General features: G+C 30.9%; 1 protein-coding gene across 7 annotated transcripts in view; it reads left to right on the top strand.

Moving 5' to 3' along the window:
- spri (Src homology 2 domain-containing protein sprint) overlaps window positions 1-23,351 on the top strand; it is a 946,527-nt gene extending 923,176 nt beyond the window's left edge. For all 7 annotated transcript variants that reach the window (XM_081771977.1, XM_081771978.1, XM_081771981.1 and 4 more), the window contains 6 exons: window positions 9,875-10,143; window positions 11,747-11,938; window positions 14,045-14,176; window positions 15,395-15,658; window positions 16,697-16,895; window positions 18,354-23,351. In XM_081771977.1, the coding sequence (XP_081628103.1) occupies window positions 9,875-10,143; window positions 11,747-11,938; window positions 14,045-14,176; window positions 15,395-15,658; window positions 16,697-16,895; window positions 18,354-18,487 (1,190 nt within the window). In that variant the 3' untranslated portion in view covers window positions 18,488-23,351. The remainder of the gene's footprint in view (window positions 1-9,874; window positions 10,144-11,746; window positions 11,939-14,044; window positions 14,177-15,394; window positions 15,659-16,696; window positions 16,896-18,353) is intronic.
- The last annotated feature ends 519 nt before the right edge of the window (window positions 23,352-23,870 follow it).

Below are 23,870 nucleotides of genomic sequence, written 5' to 3'. Positions count from 1 at the left end.
CCAGGAACTCCCCCCTTTTCAATAGAAAGATCTCGAGATAAAGAATAAAGTGACCGACCATCCTAACAGGGTTTTTCAGAATATTTTTCGTCAGTCGTACTAGATGAATACCGGAATGGCTCCTTTTTAAGACCTTCCTAATATCGCGAATATTTTTTTCTTACACTGATAGCGACACGGTGCGTCAATGGAAGAATGCTTACCTCTGGTGCGAGGGATTCTTAGTTTGATTTCAGATTATGTGAGTTTATGGTGGACCATACCATGTCCGTGGGTTTTCCCGGGGTTCTCTCGTTTTCTCTCACATTCTCATTTCACCATTTTTTCGTTATCATTCAGTTTCATTAATCATCCATCTTCCTTAACTTACAGGACGTAGTCGTGGGGCGTTAGATTACAAATAAATAATAATAATAATAATAATAATAATAATAATAATAATAATAATAATAATAATAATAATATACAGACAATGTGACTTCACCTTCATCAGACACGCTATCTAGTTTGCATTAAAATACAAGTTAGTTAGGTAAATAAATTATTGAATGAACGATAACTGAAGTTTATTCTTATAGGATTAAATTATCTTTAATTGACGTAAGTTATTTTGAACTCATCTACTTCCAATTGAAACAATTACAAAACTTCAACTTAAAAAAAAAAAAAAAAACTGAAATAACCATGTTATATGAAATTTTTGAATTTGCTGAAGTTATATATTGATTGCTAAGAATATGATTTAAGGATGTCCGTTACGAGATAAAGATACAAATTAATAAGCATTTACCTTTCCTGAAAACACGTTCCAATATAATTTTGCAGCTCATTGATAATATAATTAAATTAAATTAAATTAAATCTTTGAGTTTTACATCCCACGGTTATGCCGACTAGGGTAAAGGAGAGGTGATGATGAGTCATGAATGAAATGGTGGAATGAAGAAAGTAAGAGGAAACTGGAGAACACCGAGGAAGCCCACGCACACGGTCTTTGTCCACCACAAGGTTCATTTGGCGGGAGCTGGGATCGAACCCGGGACCCCAAGCACCAGAGGTGAACGCTCTACGACAGAGTCACCTCGACCCCATAATATAATACTATTTTATAGAACGGTGCATTATCAGTAAGGAAATTGTATTTTTTGCGTCTCGTGGCTTTGTCCTTTGAACTAAAAGAAAAATAATTATAATTGGTAAATGGGGACAATACGTAAGGTCTGTGCTATGAGATTCGAACCTGCGACATACAGGTTTTGCGATCGCCTTATTCCGCTCGACTATTCTTACTTGGCATCAAAATTGGAAGAGTGAATTGTATTGTACGAGTAACAAATTTAATAACTGATGTTCGCTGGAGGGATAAAACTTCTATTGAGGACTGTACATTAGTAATTTAAAAATGAAATGACATTGGTAATGCAGAGTACGAAATTATTTAATGATTCGTAAGGTGTATGCGGCTTGTAAAAATAATGGATTTTATTAAACATAAAAGATAGAGAGAAAAAAAACTGCTGTTTGAATACAAGTTGGAAAAGAAGTGGGAAATATACTGCCATTGTGGAACAATAACAATCTATGTTAGTGAAGCATGAAGATTGCTGATAGTTGAAATAAAGCAATAGCCGTACTAGTAGTATTATAATATGGTTAACCAGAGGAGGAGTGTAAAAGGATTGCCTATGAAGTGTTGTTTATGTCGGGTTGTTGAGTCATTTCTCACTGATATTGCATTCATAAACAAACAAATATCTGCAAAAGTTCGTTTAGTTTATGAAACGCTGTTTTAATGTACATAAATAAAATGACAAACATGAGGAAAGTAATAAAAATACCATATATATGTTTGCTGAGAGTTATGACTAACTGACATTATATATATATAATATAAAATGCGTCGAGTTCTTACTTTCGAGCGACCATAGAAGTGAAGGAAACTGTTATAATGCCGAAAGAAATGAAATTAAGGAACACGTCATTTTATATCTTCGTTTATTCTTACGTGTAAAGAGGCCAGTGACCATTTCATATAAAAAACCACAAGTTCACAAAGAACTTTTACAAGTCAAATATGTATAATAAAGTAACCAATGAATATCATATTATAAATGCAACTGCTTGATAATTTTCCATGCTAGTACAACTGCAAGACTTGTACTGTTATAAAATAAATAAATGAATAAAATGTATCATCGTCGGATATCGTTTAATTAAGAAGGATTCAATTTTAAATTTACTTTTTAAGGAAATTTTTCAGTTTTATTCGCGGGTAGTTTTCGAGTTCGCGCATAGTGTCTAGTATTATAGTACCACTGAGACAGTAAACAAATAGACAAGGGCTTTATCATAGTGATGACGGAGAGAAATGGGTTCAACATTTATTATTATTGTTGTTTAAAAACAAATAATCCTTTATATAATACAAAAACATTTCAGTCTGTGAATAATGCCAATTTCTAATTATTCAAGATACATTCGAGCTAATAGTTATTGTAATGGTTTGAAATACTGTATTTCAAGGTAAAGCATGCATGAAGGTAAAGAACGATTCATTGTAGCCATTTTTCACATGCTTTATTCTGATGGTTATATGTATGTTCATCCAGTTCCCTACATATAACTTTTGTATATGTATTAACATAACATTTACATATTTCTTAGTTCTCATTTTCGTTTAAAAAAATAGTTGCCACAATTTTTGCGGTAACCCCGTTTATAGTCACATTTAATTATATTTTTAAAAATACAAGTTAAGATCTTGATAACTATTTTTCTTTCTTCCAAATACAGCATAATACTGAAATATCTACGTTTCAGTATTACCTTTATGAACACTTTTCAAATACATAAATGATTTTTTCTTAGTCTTCATTTTCTGTATGATATTGTTGATTTTTAGTCATTTCTAGTCATAATAAGAGTTCTATTCAGCTTTTCTCTCGATGTTTGTTGTATATTTCTATATCAGTTCGTGTCGTATATTGAGGTTCTTTTCTTTGTTCTTTTCACTCTTTGTTCTTAATCTACATAATTATATTTTCCCCTTTCTCTTATTAGCGGCATTATGTTACAAAAGTTTTACCAAGACTGACTTGCTTGACTATGAAAAGTTTTATATTTGATTACTAATGTTTTTCGGATGTGTATATTACGTCATCAAATGGTCACTATTCTACATTCGTAACACATGATTATATTTCTGTATAGTTTACCTTAGCAGAAGAATATGAACACACGCACTTACATATGTATAGTGATACGCTTGCAGTTATAATTACAGGCGAGTCTTAACGTTTTGTTAACTCATAAACACGCTTAAATGGTGTGTAGAACAAAAGGTAATAAAACAGTATGTGGGTCAGGTTCTGTAATTGGATTTTAGAATTGTTTATCACAGTGTTGTGTATTTATATCTTGTTCCTATTACTGTTTGTATTTGACATTGTATCACTGTTGCATTAATCTCTCTCTCTCTCTCTCTCTCTCTCTCTCTCTCTCTCTCATATACATTATTACCGCGGTAAAGTGTAGATTACGTGATTCGAAGTTATTTGGAAATGTACAGAATGTTTCAGCTAAATTTAATTCAGTTTTATTGCATCCTTAGATCATATATATGACATTGGATTTTTTTTAAATTTTATACATAATTACATTACACTAGAGCCACAATTGCAGAATTTAGGTGCAGCATAAAAACAAATTTTGAAAGAATATTATTTGCAATATTTTAAATCATTAAAAAACAAGAATGAGAACAATGAAATTGTCAATTATTGTAGTTGTTTTAGCATACTTTTTTTGTGAAGATATTCTAATGTGACCAGTGTTGTATTTAAGAGTTACCTGCAATTTCACCGGTAAACTTGGAAACATTCTTCTGTATACCTCCATCAATATCGATAGTACGATGTCGACTGTTCCCTAAAGTTCTTTCAATATGATAATATTTTGTAGTTGGTTCTTCAGATATCGAGGTTTGACAATATGAAATCGGGTAAAAATGTAAAATCATGATTATCCGACACTAAATAGTATGGCAATATGCTGTCAGACTTATAAAATTAAGCTATTTATAGTTTTACTTCCCATGGTTATGCTCTGTAGGCTAAAAGAGGCAGATAAGTAATGAAAGTGAGTGGTTGTCAAATATTTTGTGGAATGAAAATGTGGAAGAAATTGAACCCCCGAGGAAACCCACAGATGTGTTTTCCACCACAATCGTGCATCCAACCACACACATTTCGGTTAACACTCTTCCACTTAGCTACCATTCTTTCAACGCTGTTGAGCATGTTTGTATTCGTTGTATAAGTAGCTCATCCGTAGTCTTCCCTAAAGAATACTGTAGTTGTTCTCGTTTTAATAGACCGAATCCCTATCTGCTGGGCTAATGCAACGAAAGTATTCTTGGCACTATTAGCTGGTGTTTTTCAGGGAGCAAAATGAGCTAAAAATTTCCAATTTTTCCCACTATTAAAAAAACAAAATGTGTATCAAATACCGGAATTATATACCATAAAAATCAAACTTTCTACTAATACATCTCGTAGTTAATTATTATGAAATTGTCACTATTGTACAAATATTAACGTGTTATCGTGTAAAATTAATTTAAAATCGAATTTTTATAGCTCTATAACGAAGGATTATACTTACGTAAATCAGAAAATAATTATTTCAGACTGTAAATACTTGTAGTATAATCACTTAATATACCTAGCCATTCCGTGTTGTTTTTATGGCACTGAGGACGTGGCACTAATTACTGCATTAAAACGATGGGTGAGTGAGTCAGCACATAGTGTATCGACAATAATAATATGAAGTTTTTTTAAGTGAAAGAATAATTAGCACTTAAGATACAGAAATACGTATAGTTACAGGAAAATAAGCAAGCGTAATTTTAAACTTTTTACATAACCGATTAATGTGGAATTTAAAATTGTCTCGTGTCGGTTTTGATTTCAGGTGAAGGCAAGTTTCATCTGGATGCGAAATCATAACAGTCAAAGGGGTGTAGATAGGAGTGTTTAAAAAAAAAAAAAAAAAAAAAAGCTTTGACAAAGAAAGTTCAAATATTTAAACATTCAAAATAATTAAAAATATGTAAAATTAAGAACACCGCTAACTGCTCTTCACTTGCTAATTACATATGAAATGCCTATTAAATGTGGATTACTGTAATTGATTTGCAGACTTCTATAGAGTAACTTAATTTATTCTTCGTAACTTATTAGTAGGAAAAATTTTATTACAAAAGTACTAAGTGGGGGAATTCGCACTCTGAATCTCATTTGCACATGAATTATAGGGATAAAGAAAGAAACAAACGGAATATGGCACTGTTGGAGCAAATTGTATATCATTCATAGAATCATTGATAACTGACCAACTCTCGTTTTCATGGTAACTATAGTAACAATACATTTAAAGGCCGCAACAAAATTAAACTTAGCAACAATGGTTCTGCCAGAAGTATTCTATGATTATAACAGGATTCTCTATTCTCAAGAAATAGAGCCCACAACATTTTCTCCACTCCGAATTTCGTATCACAGATAGACATGAATAACGACCGCGAGAAATAGCTCATTTTATATCACTCCTTAGAAGTAAAAATTGGAAAGGGAAAAGGAGAACTTTTTTTTTCTTTTGAAAAGTACACAAACTAATGTTAAAAATTGGATAGTCGAACAAAACTACTCATATTTGTGATATTGATGTAGTAAGACGAAATCGGAACGATAGAGCAATGCCAATCATGTTTACGGCTGGAAGTCAGATATTATCGTTGAAACCTCAGTAAAATTTTTTTGGATGGTATTTGTCAGGTTAAAACATTTTTCTAAATATTTTAGTTTGCTGGTTAATATCGGTATAAAATATGAAATCATAATAGGATTACTTTTTTTTAAATAGTGTAATAGTACTGCGATTGGCGAACATATCAAATTGAAAAGCCGTAGTATATGAAAGCCTCATAGTTTGCAGCAAATCATCCTGCCAGTAACGGCAGAATACTTAACAGTAATGATGACCTATGACAGTTCAAGATGGCATTTGGAATGTAATGAGAAACAAATTGCAATTAACCTGTCATACACTGTCATCATGACATTCACATTTTAGTCATATTACTGAGCTAAAAATATCGTACTGCAGCAGGTGTGTGAAGAAATTGTAGCTGTCTCTTTTCGTAATTCTTTCGACGATGCATTACCAGACAGGTGACTTACTATAAATAATTGTGCTTTACTGACGCCATACGGGAGTCATATGAAGGCCTACCGCACTTGTTCTTCCGCATTATATGAGATTATCGGTGTAAATCGTCTTTGTAGCACGCACTTTAGCATCAGAATAGACGCTGTTCTTTGAGTAAAATAGACATCTGGACTATCAGTATATATTAACAAACTCATACCATTTATATGTGCCATGTATAACATTTGCACAGTGTAAAACTTTTTTGTCTCTGTAGAATAGCATTATAGAGGCAAAGGAGCAAAGAAAATTAGTTATTATATTTAGCAATATAATTTAACCAATATGACAACGACGTTTATTTGGTCTTGGTAAACATGAAAATTTAAGAAGTTCGTTACTTTCGTATGAAGCTTTAATTACATTGTTTTTGAAAATGATTATTTAAAAAACTGACTATTCTTAACTTGAATCTATTTTAAAATTACTTTGAATTTAAGAAATCTGCATGTCTTAACATTCTGATCTATTTGGCTGTTGTAGCACTCAAAATAAAGCTGCTTTTATTATTAAATAACTCTATAGTCTATGAATTCTAGGGCTTCAATGCTGTATTCAGAAAAGCTTTCCATTGACTTCTGCCCTTAACCAGTTGGATCCAGTTACTACTTTGAAAATAAACCAATCTTGAAACAAGCGTGTATTGAATTGTGGTTCAGCATTCATAGCATTCTGCAGAGCGTTGTTAATATCCATCAGAGGTCTTTCCTTGCGGGACTTGTCCGCGAGGCTTTGGTTATCTGAAGCGATTCTTTAAAACGAACGGGAGCTGCCGATTTATTGACCACTTGTTCGTTCTCCACATGATAAATTTTCTCCTCTGCCGTTTTTGTTATTCGTTCTTTTTTCCACGAATTGCAATTTGGTCCTCATTCAGCTTGCCCAGTTTGATTTCACAGGAACACTCGCAACACATCCGGTACTTGCCTTCACGTAATAAAACCCTATACCTGCCAACAGCATTTCATTAGTGGCGCCTCCTATCTTCCCAAACTTTATCGTATGGACCGCAGTGTGCTGATGGTCCAGGACTTTCCGGACTTCCTGGTATATACACACAAACATGAGAAGTCAACACTAAAAGTGATAAATAAAACATAATGAATAAGAAAATAAAAATGGAAGTACACACACACACACACACAAAATGAAGAAATAGGTCAGCAGACTCTTTAGTGTATGCTGCCTGTTTTATTTTAAAGTTTTTTTTTTTTTTTCATACTTTCTGTTCTCTGATACGATCTATCAACAATCGACAGTCACAGTTAAGTTATAGTGAGCGATATCGTTTATTTCGACTTCATTACAATTGAAATGAATGAATAGATTATATCAATTACTAAGAAATACGGTAATTTTGGAACTCATTTTGAAATTAAGTTTACAATAGAGAAATACATAACAGTAGAAGAATGCGTCTCTAAATTACATAATCAAATGGTATTTTAAGAATACCGACAGATCTTCAAATATGTGATAATGGAATATTGGACTCTTCGTTTTCATCATTTGAACATGATTCAACATTGTGAAATTCAAGGTAATAAAAGTTCAGATGTAAATACCAAAATAAGCTTGCGGTGCTCAAAATAAAAGAAATAGTATGAAATTGAAGTTTTTGTACTTCGATACAGAGGTGAATGCAACATGATTTACCTCATGTGCTGATCTAAAGAAGAACTTATCAGATATTTTCTGTTATCTTTTTTTTAAAAAAAAATGTTCAGAATATATGGTTATTACTTACAAATTGCGTCTATTTGACCGTTGCTATCATATCGGATAACCGACATCTTATAATAATTTGTCAGAAGAATACTTTTATTTTTCAAGTTGTTTTCTTGTTTCCAAATATATCTAGTCTTTAAATTCCAATACAAGTTTTATCCAGTGACTAAATGTTTGAGACCAAAGATTTTGTTGTCATTACTGATAAACCACTCACTAGCCATTATGTTTCAAGCGCGGGAAATCTAATATTGTTAAAACTCATACCAAAGTTCACATTTTATTCATTTTTATCGTCTTTCCCCGCTGTTACGGTTTGCCTTTTTCGCCATAGTAGTCACGAGGTTATTACGTTTTGTTTGTACAGATTCTGTTCAATGCGCTTATGAGTCATCATAGAGTCTTGTATTTATTACAATGGCTTCCTCCACGTGTCGGCAGCTTCTAGATTTTGATTGATGTTTTTTATTATTATTATTACTTTATATTGTTATAGTATCGAAAATAATATCAAAAGACAGAAAAATAAAGTTCAGTCCTTGCTAATGATGACGAAATGTGTAAATAAGTTTACAGAGTACAAGGCATTATAATATATTGCGTTTTGTTTCCTTCTTATCGAATTCTAGAACTTACCTTTGATAACGAATTGTATTTTCGGATAAAAGTAAGTCAATGTCCGTCAGTACACTGCCATAGTATTACGATCCTGAAGAAAACGATTGCGTCATTCAAGCATCATATACAGCTTACGTGTCAATTAGTACACCATATTAACTCAGTGAAGTTTCTCAATGCCATATTCCAAAGGTATTTCTAGAAATGGTTACTACTAATACTTACCTAGCAAAAAGAAGTAACATGGTTGATGATATGTTTATTTATTTATTTATTTAATCTGTCCTACTGAATTCTTACTGTTATAAGAGCAAAGTGATCTCGCATCCTGAACTGTCTTTCTAACTTTTAATGTCAGAATATTGAGCAAATGAATTTGAAGATTGAAAGAAATTGAAGTAAACCTGAATCAAGACAGAAAGTACTTAAGATTCAGGGAAAGAGAAAGACAGAAAAATTGTCTTGTTCAAGGGAAGTTAAGTAAGGTAGCATCCTATAAAAAGAGCTCAGACGCGGCTATTTGTCCCAATTACTGAAAATAAGTTAATATTGAAGTGTCGTTTATTTAACCCATCTAAGTGGATTTTCATTGCTTCCTTGGACCTATGAAGTAAACTAGAGTGACAATATGTTCAGTAACGTGTTACATCACGTGGCATTCCCAGTTATCACTCTACGACAATCCGATCTTTAGATTTCATATCTTCAGTGTAATCCAAAATTGCCTATTGAAGTCATTACGTATGATGTAATGCTAAACACATGTTATTCTGGTAGATGTACTAGGTATCTGTAGTTTTTGTTATCTTGATAGATTTCTCGGACTACTTCGTTGATTGTTGTTTAGTTTAATGTCCCTTTTAATTACCGAGAATGTGAGACTTGGACCTACAGTTTAACGTGACATCCGAACAACAGGAGCTCCCATCGGAAACAGAACCAGAATCCACAACGAAAGCACGTTTACTTATTATAAAACTACAGCGGAGCTCTTTCAGACTATTGCTTCTGATACAAGTGCATATCAAGATAGCAGAGCTGTAAACTACTGTGTAAAGTATGTATTTATGGTAGAGTGAAATAAGCAATAAATTTCAGATTTAGGACAAACTAAATTGTTATATATGTTTTGCATTGTTCACTTATTTCGCATACAAAAACAAAATAATGTTTGTATATGGAAATTGCTCTATATATGATGTAATAAGCGTATATTATTTAATTTGATTTTATGACAATTCCCGTCTCTTACTTTCAGCTCCTCCACGACTGCAAGCGTTGAGAAACCGTGAGCTGAGTGGCACCGGAGCTTCCATAAGAGCATATGCCCTCCACCTGGCAGCTGACAAAAGTACGACGTTTGCTCAAAACATCGAAAATTTCATCTCATGTACACGGGAGAGTCGAGAAACCAGTCCGCAAGTGGTTATGCGGAACATGAGACAGTTCATGTCTGGAATGAAAAACTACTTAGTGAAGCATGGCGAACGAGAATTTGAGAAGGAAGTGGAAAAAGAACGAACAAAGGTAAGCTTTGAATAACATATTTAGCCTTCGATGAAATATAGTATTCACATGTCAGGAAAGCTAGTAAAGTTTTCTAGTTATGTATGTTGGTTATATATTAGAGATTAACAAAGAGGTTTATATTAGCTATTTTATTCGTGTTTATAACAAGAGTATGGAAGAAATTTGAAAGATTAAAAAAAAGTCACGAGAAGACTTATCTGATATTGTGGACGCCCAAGTAAATGCAGTAAAGGATATATTTGGTTGAAGTTTGAAGTACAAAGTCTTTAATTTTAATTAATTTATAATATATATATATATATTTTAAGTTTTAATCTTGTCTTCAGTATATGTACTGCATTGGTGCAATATAGTATTATTTTAGTAGTTAAATATACTGCATATGATACAAACTTTTACTGTACTCTTCGAATCACGGTGCCAAATTTCGCAAAATATTTTCCAAAGTAGTCATGAAATTCTTTCTTATTCTCTCTCTCTCTCAAAAAAAAAAAAAAAAAAAAACTGATTAAATGCCATTTGGTGATATAAATTCAACTATGGGCTTCTATTTCGTTATTTTTATGGTAGAGAAAATCTACTTATCATCAAATGTAGCTGAGATATTACGCTACCATCTTCAGAAAGATTCACTGATCATCCTTTATATACAATAGCATCTCTGTACTATTACTTGCGCATCACCTTAATGTATTTTAACTGAAATGTACTTCATCACAGTTCACTTCAATGTAAATACTTTAATCTTCATTTTTATAACATAATTTTATTTATTTTTAATTTTTTCATTATTATAAACTTTTGCTTTAATTGGAAGCGTGCACATTTGGTGAATGGGGTTTCGGGTTCAATTCCCAGTGGAAGAACCTTGAAATTTCAATACATTATGGTGAGTCGGATTGTACCCTATACTGTAGATCCACGTCTCACTTAGCGTTGGTTTGAAAACGGACGCTGAACTCTATCCAACCAAATCTGTTCCCTGCATTTTTTTTACAGCTATTCAATTATTCCATGCATGTGATTTTTTTTTAAAATTACTGATTATTTTTTAATTAGTTATTATTAACAATTTTACCACAGACATTTTCTAAACATAATATTTATATATTACTTAGTTATTAGTTACATAATTAATGTGGATAATTAAAATTATTACGTATTATGTATAAAATTTTATGAAATGATAATTTTTGGACATCTTAGTTCGTACAGACAACTCTTCAATTACAAACTAAATAAATAAATAAATAAATAAATAAATAAACAGAAACCTGAAAATTAATTGTCCGTCAGGCACTGGTTTAAAAAGCACTCCATTGGTACAATTTCGGAAATCTTATGTTCTAATTGGCCGCTTCTGAATAAATCCCACACATCGTAGCCTTGTAAACAACATGGTTTGTAATTGCAATGTCTTAAACTAATTATTATCATATTTTACAATAATATTTCTGATATGTGACAAGTTGCATTGCGCATGATACAGGGTTAAATAGCGGAATTAGTGTTTTCACATATCTTTCTACTAATTTGATCCAAATCATACGTAATGAGAAATAATATTCTAACAATATTTTTTATTTCGTTATTTTTCCAGCTGAAAGCCAACGAATTCCTTAACTTGGATGCCATTTTGGAAGGTGTAATGCATAAATTAGTAGTACGACCTTTGAAGGAACATTTGTATACGCTGTTTGTAGAAGAGTATACCCGTTCTGGAGCCATTAAGTTATTATCTGACAGTATCCATTATGCACGAACGAAGCCTCTTCATGAGCTTGGAATCAGAGTATGTATTAAAATGGGTCATTAAAAATAATGTTTGTGGGAAAAAAAAAAGTTTTTGAATACATGTTGAATACATTATATCCAATGACCTTGAAATTTACATATTTCTAATATTGTAGCAATATAAAATCTTAAGTAAGCATCCTTCCAGATATTCTATTTCATTTTATTTGTCCGCTGTTTCTAAATTCCACTCAGCCTTGCTAAGCAGTGCTTTCTTGATAGGATGTTCTTCGCCGTCTTTCCGAAACATGCAAGATCTTATAAATATTACGTTGCTTTTTCTGCGACAATTGTCGTTTGTACCATTATCTTTTATAAATTCTCCACTTGTTTTCAATTCACTTATCTCAGTAGGTTTTTTTAAGCATTTACATTTTCGTACAATCTCGAAAACCCTATGAAATGTACTGTATTGTGTTTCTAAGTAAGTGTACAAATAATTGCGTGAATTTTTTTTCAGTTATGGAAATCCATTAAGGACAAGATATAGGATTTTTAAGAAAAATAAATCTATCCAGTGGTTGAACATCTTATATCCATACACAAAGTGAATCTTCATTAAATAATTCCAGTAGTCCTTGCTGTTTTCATCAGTAACATCTTCAACTCCTACGCTAATTCCATTGTTGATCCTCTCATCTAAGAATTTTCCCAGAAGAGATAATTCTAAAAAACTTGTTAAGTAATCGTTATATAAAATTTTTTATGGAAATGTACAAGAGTTTTCTAGTATTTCGTTTGCACAAGTTTCCTAGTAACGACTGTTTCCTTTTATGGGATAGTTCTTAGATGAGAAGATCTACATTGCATTTAACATAGTAGTTTTAAGAAGTAAACTGATGAAGTAGCAGAGAGTACCGAAATTATTTAATGAAGATTTACTTGCTGTAAAAAGGCAAAGTTAGTATTATTTTTAAATATATATCCTGTAGTACCCATTAGCAAATTACCCAGTGAACATTGCTACGTAGATGTCGATATTAGTGTTTGTTTATTTGTCATTGAATCCTCAGGAATGTTGTGAAGGGCAGGACGTACTGATCAACATTAGGTCTCGATTGATAGTAGGATTTATATATGTTTTAATAGAGCCTAACACAGAATTACAGGTAACAAAAGCATGCGCAAACTGTGGGCTGCGGAGAAGCTCAACAGTTAGTGCTTGGTTCTTATCAGTCGATCTGTCATGGCTGCATGACTAGAACATGAGACCTTGCAGTTGAGACGTGGAAATGCAAAACCATTCATCTATACCCACTTATTCGTCTATGTATACCGATATTAGTGGGCTACTGTTGCATTATTGTTGGATTACCGTTGAAACATTCGAATTATGTCTTTACTTTCCCTGTATGTCTTGGAAACGCACAAGATTAATTATACAATGAAAATCAGTATAGAGCATTTCCAATCAGATTTCTAAACATCTAACAAAGTGCTTAAGTTAGTCTTTGTGTTATTTCATCCTGTGGCTTTTAGTTAGTTGCAATCTCTTTAACAAGCTCTTCTATAGCTTCAAGCAAAGTCATCCCGTTTCCATTGACACTTCATGTTACGTGTAATGATACACAACTTGATAACGAGAAAGCTGTAGTTTATATCTTTAATTTGTCGTTGCCACTTAATTAATTATATAGTTTAATAAGCGGGAAGTTAAATCATGTATGAAATCGATAAATGAATGAAATACATACTTAAAAGCAACTTAATACTTTTTTCATTACTGATCTAAGAGTAGTACCTCAAAACTGGGTCATAGATGTTAAAATTAATCCAGATTTTAATCCATCATTCTGTCATTTCAAGAAGTCACTTACATAAATTCAGAAGCCTAAAATGTTATGAAATAATCAATTACGTAGAATAAATATGTACCTAGCTTTGTAGAGATAAAAGAACTCTACAAGAAGTAATAAAACGCAAGTGTATATTGGTTAATAGTTCAGTAGTAAAAAATAAAGTGTAATTTTTGTTAGTATACATCGAAGAATGAAAGAAACACTGTTGAGTACTCCCTGGGGTTAATTTCTTTTGTATTTTGTTTTATTAAGGTTTGTGTGTATGTATATATATTATAAAACATATATTACTTATTACTTTGCAGGCGAAGATCACTCCCCCTACAGGTGCAGAATTGAAAACTATATGCCATTTCTTAAAACGGTTACAGGAAGTTGATTCACCCTTGGAGAAACTTGAAAACTTGCTCACGTCAATATCTGCCATTTTTAACTCGGTAAGTAACGTAATTTGGAAGGGTTTTAATATATAACAATTGGTATAAATTTTAAAACAGTCTAAAAAGTTTCATTCCATAGTGCAAATATTATATTTTTTGTTTTCCCTGATGATGCTAGTCATGACGCTTGAAACATCAAGGTAATATCATTAATAACCTCTGGTAGCAATAACACTTATTGGTGTTTGAATTTAGTTCTTTCCGAAATTTTTTATAACATTTAACGTTTTTACGTTATGTGAAAACAAAGTAATTTAATTTCAAATATACACATGGGAAAAATTGGAGAAGAGGACACGTGACAGGAGAATGGGGAAACTAAATTACTTAACCAGAAAACAGTATGCATGTCACACAACACTAAATATAGGACACTATATGTTCTTTCGCTAAATGCTTTATCAGATATGGAAGGAAGAAGCGAAACTAAAAAGGAAAAAGATATTAAGAACAAAAAAGAAGCTGTGAAGCCGCCCGATATATGCTTATATCCGTAGCCTTACATCTAGATTGTTATTTAGAATTCCTATCTATAAATTATTTATTATTAAAACGACCTGAGTATCACTGTACAGTAAATAAACCTAAACCATTGTATGCATTTAGATATAGTTCTAAAATCTCCGTATTTAAATTTCATTTTAACAGTACAAACTGGTAGATGATATGTTGAGTGTGGTTCGTGTTTTATAAATTTGTGCTAATTCTGTAAAGAAGTAATGTTTAAACGTAGATTATATTCTAGCTTAGAAATATTTTCGTATTCTTTACATCTTTAATGAATTGGTATACAGTGTAAATTACAGAATTTGAACACCTAAAGGTGTAATTGTTTACATTTCATTGATCTCGTTGTTATCAATTATATTAATTGAGAATGTGCGCCAATATTGTGCATAGTCGAGTTTATGAATTTGAGCCATTTATCTTTCTGAAAGTTTTGTAGTATTTATCAATAGCTAACAGATTCGAAATTTGAATACTCTGTCCCTTTTTATACTTAAGTTTTAAAATATGCTATTAATAATTGTGAGTGGAAAGTGTATGTTCCTGAAATGAAGGTGGGTGGCCTATTTTGTTCATAGGTCTTTACATATTACATAAGTTTTGATTTTGTTTGTTGTTTCTATACTGTTAAGATCGGTATGTTTAGCAATTTGTAAAATGTGTTTGACCTAGTTGACTAAACAAACTATAAACTTCTATCTGTTGTAGGTAAAATCAACAAATCACAATCGGGGCGTACTTTTGGGTGCAGATGACTTCCTTCCTTTGTTTGTGTGGGTCCTTGTACAAAGCGGAATGGTAGCAGCGGAGATTGAAGCTGAGTATATGTGGGGTCTTTTACACCCCTCTCTGCTTTCTGGAGAAGGCGGCTACTACCTCACAACACTTTCCAGTGCAGTTCATGTGCTCAAAAACTTCAGGGCATGTTCCGAAGAACAGAACAGAACACTGGGGCCAGGCGAAAGCCTTGATGTGAGTATGCTGTATTTCGTGTAATTGATTTCATGTGAATGCATTGATTTTTTTAAGAGTAACAAAATAAACATGATGTAAACATGCAATTCGTTCATAAAATCATCTTTAAATTAAAAAATGAAATCTTCCATTTTCTTTATAAATATAACTGTGAAAACCATGGACATTTGAATCTGTCAATGTTACAGATTTGCTTTGTGGACTGGAAAAGGCAAAATCAATAGAGAATCAAGTGCACTTTAATAAGTTAATAACATTTATTATTATTATTATTATTATTATTATTATTATTATTATTATTATTATTATTATTATTATTATTATTATTATTATTATTATTATTTAAATAGAAACTACAAGAAAATGTTATAAAATGGTAATTAGATAAAGAAATGGTATAAGACACTAATTAGGTAAAGATATACACTGTTAAAAGTTTTCTGCAATCCAGTCTTTTGTCAAGTCTTGAGGAAGACATAAGAGTTAACTATTTTGTAAACTATTTTGTTAACTATTTTGTTACATTGTGGCCACGCTTTAAATGAACTTCTAGTTTTTTCATTAGCAATCAGTTGTCAATTTTTAAAGCCAGATAATAGTGAGTAGACTCTAGAGATATTATCAATACGGAAAGAAAAAATATATAGATTAAGCATCAGATATGTAGTAAAAGGGCAGTATGTAATGTTTTAAGAGTCCAAAATTTTATAAGGGTTTTTGTTTTTGTTTCACGAACAGATATTGTTAGATATTGTTTTTATGTATGTTTAAACGAATTACTTGTGAATAGAATTTCAATATATATATATATATATATATATATATATATATATATATATATATATATATATATATATATATATATATATATATATATATATATATATACATATATATAATGTTTTTTTGAGCATGAAACACACAAAAGTACTAAAAAATATTACATTATCTTGTATGATCTCTCCACAAAATTGCTTTCCGTATTCCTGATGTATTTCTTCCCGAAATTTGAATGTATTATTTCTTTTTTTGTAGTGGCGAGTGGCCTCTTTAACAGATTTTCGATCAGTATTGAAGATAGTTGTTCCTGATGAAATGCATGGAAGTATAATTACAAAGACGTTACCTGTTAGGCCAAACATGACAACGAGGGATGTTTGCAAGATTATAGCTCACAAAGTTCGTATTACTAATCCACAAGATTATGGATTGTTCAAGCTAGTAGACGGTGAAGGTAGGTTTATTTTTTTTAGAGTGGGTTTTTAAACGATAAAATGATTAGAGAAGATAACTAATAATTATTATTGCTTATTATATGGTCTTTCTATAAGTACATTAGTTTCCCAATCCTATTCAGCGCAGATTTATAGAGAGTTATCAAGAAAGTAATAACATTTTAACGGAGAAGAAATATATATTCACAACTCAGTTTCTCAATAGATATTCTTATAAGCGAATCTAACGACACCAATTATTGATTGTCAACGAACTCGATCTGGGCCTAATATTCTAATGATGATCAGCTAACCCAGCAACAGGGGAAAAATAATAGATTCAAAGTTCTTTTTAGGTTAAGAAACTCCTTAAGTTTCCTTGAGGTGCCTTGTATCACACTGTTGAAGAATGAAAGACGAGTTTCTCCTTACTCTTCCTTTCGCTTATCCCTCATTTTGATGGACTAAAAGGATGAAATAACGGTCCGACGTTGTTAAGTTTCGACACTAAGGTTGCAATGGCCAGCATCTACAATTACGTTACGAAAGAAAGACAACAATACAGTATTGTACTTCTAATTAAGCACATTATCCAATCTGACAGTGTAAGATATCTGGTATACTGTAAATATGTATTATATAGAATACTAAGTTCAATGTTTTTAGTTTGAAGCCAGGACTTTCAAGTTGAATCGGATGCTCTAGAGTTGGTCCGTTGCTTTCGAAATCTGTTAAATCGAAGGGTTGGTGTACTTGATTTGACTATTGAGTTCATGCAATGTTAAGCTTATTATCAGTAGGACTTCCTATTAAAATGGAATCAGAACCACAAGGACTTGAATCCGGTGCATTTGGCAGGTGCATATGCCCAACATACAAGATCAACTCAACCTTCCTGGGATAGTATAGGGAAACACATTATCCGACACAAAGGTATAGAACATGATGTTGATGTAGCAGTAGTGTAATTTCAATAATTGCTAGTACAGCAATCTCTTGGTACTCTGAAAAACTGGTACAAATGAGGGAAAACTAAGTACCAAACGGCAGTTGCCTGTACACATCGTACTTTTTCCTTCGTGTCGTACATAATTTATTTGGTTTCTTAGAACTTGAAGTACTGATATTGTTAAGAAAAAATTGTATTAAATTTGTAATTTTTGTTATCATGTGCAAATGCGGTTATCATAGTTGCAACACAAGAAAAACTACCATATTTTCAAAAAGGTTCATTTTTAAAAATATATCAAATATCTCCACATTCCAAGTTCTGACACAAAGCATGGACAAATTTTCCATGCTTATTTTATGAAAAGTTACTTGTTCTTAAAAGTAGTTCGTTTTCGTACATTATTTATTATTATTATTGTTTTTGAATCAATTTATTGGTAGTATCTTGAAATTTTTATCAGATTCTCCAGTAACTGAATACAAGATCAAAGTATTGTAACTTCATAGCATTTCTTTTTCTTTCTTAGAAACTCTGCTGGCAGATGGCGAATGTCCTCAGGATGTGAAAGGAATTGTTACGCAAGCGGGAAAACATTGTATGTTTGCCTACAAAAGAATAGATGCCAAAATTGCTTGGCCACGGACTTCAACTCCCCAATAGAAAGGATGATTATACATTTCATTATGTGGAATTTTTAAATATTACCATTTACTTGTTATAATGAGTGAAGTGTTCTCTTCGATGTTTAACTATGTAAAACTTACAAGTGTGTGGTGCGAGTGATGTAGATAGAAACTTTTTTTTTTTTCGGATGTATATGTAAGGAAAGAAAATCTTCTATTTGAGAGGTTAACGAGTAGTACAAGGACCCAGTGAATAACTGAAACCATGATTCACAATCAAGTCATGAAATTCAGCTTACGATAGTTTGTGTTGAACATACAAGAATAACTTTCTCCGCTTACAGAGAAAGTAAGAAATAGCGCAGAAATATAATGTTCCCATTTGTCCTTATTTTTAAAACTAAGTACTATACAAACTAAAGGCTGTGAGTGTTATGAGTGCCATGTTTGTAAGTGTGTAAACTTTTTTTTTTTTTTTTTTTTTAATATAACATTCATAACTCTTCGTAATTCACCCTGTATAGAGCATATGAAGACCAAAGGATTGTATGAAATGATGTATCTTTAGCTTGATGGAAGGAAACGGACTTGATTGTCAAAATAAAAAACTAGTAGAAAAACAAAACTGAACTTTGTAAGAAAGCATACTTTTCGTGCAGACACAAACTACCATTCTTTTTTTGTATGTTTATGAAACTAAATGTTGTTTGACATGAGTAATGACATACTCTTATGAACTTTTCTTCCCTCATTTTCCTTTATACGAGTAATATACACAGAAACTATTCGTGTGTAAGTATTAAAAGTGTAACATTTGCAACATTAATGATAAAGGGACAGAAAATATTTCCATAATAAATCCAGACTAATAAAACTCAATCATTTAATCTACGATTGATTTTTCTACCTAATCGTCATCAATGCTAATATCATTTAGTCATGAAGATATATATATATATATATATATATATATATATATATATATATATATATATATATATATATATATATCTGTTGAATAAGGGTTCAAATAGTTAACTAAAAAACTTGAAGCAAAAAGCTTTATAATTTTTGAACAGATTCTATGTTTTTTGAAGTATACTGTATAGATAGGAATTTTTAAAGATCTACCAAAAATTTTCTTCTAAAAACAAAAGAAGATATATTGCAAACAAATTGAGTGACATAATTTTAGTTTTCATGCAATATATTGATCGCTTTTAATTTGTTAAATATTTTATTTTGATTTCAAATCTTGAATGTGCAAACGATAAAAAGAAAAGTTGTTTATCTGTTCATATGAAAAGAATGTTTGCACTAGTAAAAGCAAAGAAATACATTTAAAATTTAAAAAAAAAGAAAAGAAAAAAGAAATTAAAAACTGAAAATTACTTTACTTCGTTTGAAGAATTCTGAAAATTACATTACAGTATACTATTAATGCAAGTAAAGATTTCGATTATTTCCTAGTGGTTAACTGACATAAAATATTGTGTGCGTGTCTGGTAAATTAACAAGTATATTAGGTAAATATATATATATATACATTTAAAAAATCTAAGTGGAATTCAAGTGAATGGTTCAAAAATCAACCATTCTCTTTATATTCATCATTCTGATATTAATTGGATTTCGTTAACAGAACATTTGTTCTTTATCAACACATATTATCGATGTTTGGCAAGGCCTATGGAGTACGAAATATCGATTATAATAATTCTTGTTATCGTTGACAAGAATTATAAGGGACCATACGTAATTATATGTGAGCAAACACTTCATTATATGTAACGTTATTTTTCATCCAGGTTGAAAGTCAATTATTTTACGGTTACTTACTTATTTAACAAAGAGCTTAAAAACTTATTTCTTTCTATGTTAACTTATTGATTTCACATGTTTTCGTCTCTGTTTGTTGATATGCTTTTGGCATTTTTTTCCAATCCTTATATATAATTTTGTTATTCTTATTACTTAATTTAAGTAAAGAAGCTTGCAACATAACAAAATTCTTTATCAACACGTTATCCTAAGTATCCTATATACATAATTTTTATATTGTTATTTATACATTCTTTTCTTGTTGTTTCTATTTAGTAAAACATAGAGCTCATCGTGAATACTAAATGTTAGCCGTAAAAAAAAAGTATGTCTTAAACATCAGCCAATTTTATACGTAGAAAATACGAGTATACATGTGTAAACAGTTTCCTTTAGAAAATAGATGTTCTTATGAAAATCCAAAATAATTTATATTTCTAACTCATGTCAATTATCAAACTGCCGAAATTAATGTTCATATGGAATAATATATAGTAAATAATAGTATCTTGAGTTTCTTTAGTTTTTATTTATGAAAATAACTCATGACACATGTATATTCATAAATTTCTGTCTCAGTAATAGGAGCGTACGTTCGTATTACAAAAGTCGCTTTTAAATAATTATAATGATAGTGGCAGATTTATAATTGTATAATAATTGACTGCAAAATGCTTTCTGCTGATGCACAGTCATTAAATAAACTGCATACTTACTCTTTACATGTTCTTTTGTTAATAGCTAGGGAACGAATGAACCAATCTAAATACAAAAGAAGACCAATATTCATATAGAAACTGTTAAGAATTGTTTAATATACTGTTTTTATTCAATTGTAACTTGTTGTGAATACTTAAAATGTCTTGCTGCTAAATCTAAGCGTGAGCACTATTTAAAAAAAAAATGCATTTCTTTCTCGATAAAAACTAAAATCCATTTTGGAAGAAAATCCACTGACTTGGCAACATTGAGTCTACACGATGGTAAAAACCTACAAAATACGGACAGAAACAGATATATTTCGATTTTTGTTTCCTATTGCTTCGATAAAATGTGTCCTCTACTTTACGGATTGTATTAACAATGCCGATTCTAAGACAAAGGGCATTTTTTTTTTGTACCAAGATCTTCCTACAGTCGGGTAAATATGATACTTTTGTAGCTCATTAAGTCCTACAGATGTTTATGTCTAGGGCTTTTGTAAAACCTATCTCCATTCTTTAAAAACTGCAACACTTCCTTATTTTCCAGATATTATTGTAAAAGGTACACTCATGTCCAAAATTATTGTCACATATCTATAACTGTCTTCTTGTAAGAATATAATTTAAATATTGATTTTGCAAGGTACTTTTAATACTGATGCTATGTGTGTAATCAGGAAATGTATATTTGTGGTAAACTTCGTAGGAAAACAATTATAAATACGAAATTTAGAATGAGTAAAATAAAATGTTGGCAAATGGATAAGAAAATTTTATTTTCGTTTTATTGTGTTTATTTACTGCTCTTTTGACATGAAATTTGCCACATACATGTCTTTGCCGATTATACACATACTCACATTATAAGAAATACCGGGCGAATTCGTTATCAAATTATATTCATAGAACAACATATTTATAGACATGCGACAATAATTTTGGACATGAGTGTACATCATGTTGATAGTGGACTATTACTTATTAATATTAAAGAAAATCCGTCCTTACCTTTCTAGGTTTACTATTAAATTTTGAAACACATGAACACACACGTTTAATATATATAAACAATTTTAGTACATATTTTTGGACGAAAGGAGAACCTAATTCTTTATATATTAATCAAGAATCATGCTTAAATTGGTTTGTTCGTTTAAAGTTATTGACAAAATCATGTTGTAGGGTAGATAATGCGTGTTTTGGGGACTGTGCATTCGAATTTGAATTTGACTGAAAGAAAACAAAATGAGATATATTCAAGTATAATTTTCAAACTCTAATGTTGTAATGGGAAAGCATTTTCTTTTTCCTTTTCTGTAAAATATTGTACAGTTAATAATGTATAAACTACGTGTTATATATATATATATATATATATATATATATATATATATATATATATATTGTATATGTATGTGTTAGTATGAATGTTAATTATATGGAGCGAATTTGTAGGTGAATTGTTGTTCTTATTTTCTCTGACAAAAAAAAGAAGTGTTACTTTTGTGCCTTTCCTTATTTTTTCGAAGAAAAGAATGTGAGTAAGAAAAATTAAAAACAAAATTGTAAAGAAAAAGTGAAAATTATTGTCATAAATGTGGAAGATGAGAAGCTTAGCGGAACTATACATTTTTAAGATTAAAAAAAAGTAATTTTTTTTCTTGTAGACATACTCTTATTAGGTGTAGCATCAGGGCATACTATTTTCTCTCGATACCAAATCTATTTGTAGGTTTTTGTTTCTTTCTTTCCTTTTCCATCTTGTCTATAAACTGTAAAGGGGCCTTAACAAATAGTCAAAAAGAAGAAATAATAGTATTTATACATGTATGCATTCAGAGTTTAATTCTTACATACAGGTATACCTAATGTAACCTACATAATATCTTCTGCTGCTAGAATAACATGTCGTAATATTCACCCATTCGCTCGCTTTTAGACTTTCCCTTCACTGCACGTGTAGTTATTTTTATTTACTAATAATGCTAGTCATTCAACGAAAAGATTGTCAATTTAATATAAGAGCAAACAAACAAACAAATGAAGAGATTTCTTCTCACAAAAGAAATCTCTTCAAACTATATGAAATTGGATAGGTATTAATTTGCATTTGGCTGGTGTTCCAAGCTGATTTTTTTAAAAGGTTAAAAGATCTTTATATGTTTTGTACTAAAGTTCTTTTTTGTTTTTTTGTTCATGCACACAACTTGTAATTGTGCATTGTATGTGTCTTTGTAATTATGTATGAAAGTCGAAATAATATTTACGAGATTTTTTTATTGATACGCTTGTATATATTAATACTGTGTACTGACCCTGAATAATAATATTAATAATATGGCTATTTAAAAAATAAAACTTTGTATATTCAGTCTTTATTAGTGTTTTTCTTCTGTTCCTTAAAGCAAATCTAACATTTTTTGTGAAATAAATTGCTGATATATATAATATATAATATTTCTTCTGGAAAATGAAGATCATTACTAGGAGTCCAATTAAACTCTTCGACATGAATCAAACTTGGCATGATGATATGGATTGACCTGCTGTATAAACATGTGAAATGTTATTCAGGCTTTCGGTTCCCGAGTTATGGTCCGTCAAATTTTGAGTTATACAGTGAAACCTCTGAATAACGGACACCAATGGGACATGAATTTTTGTCCGTTACTGAGAGGTGTCCGTTACAGAGAGGTTACAGAAATTTAATTTCTCACAACGGTAGTTGTATGCAGTAAAACAGAAAATACATTTTGTATGAGCGTAAACGCGTAAAATTCAATATGAAAATACTCTATTTAGTACGTATTTGAGTTACTGGGAGGGATGAAGGAGAAATTCATTTCTGTTAAATAATACTACTGCTGGGGGATGTATTAATGTATTCGTATACTG

This window comes from Thermobia domestica, chromosome 9, assembly GCF_964235325.1.
Source record: "Thermobia domestica chromosome 9, izTheDome1.hap1.1, whole genome shotgun sequence".
Classification (NCBI taxonomy): Eukaryota; Metazoa; Arthropoda; class Insecta; order Zygentoma; family Lepismatidae; genus Thermobia; species Thermobia domestica.
Note: the sequence above shows the minus strand (reverse complement) of the source record. Positions and strands in the feature narration are given on the sequence as shown.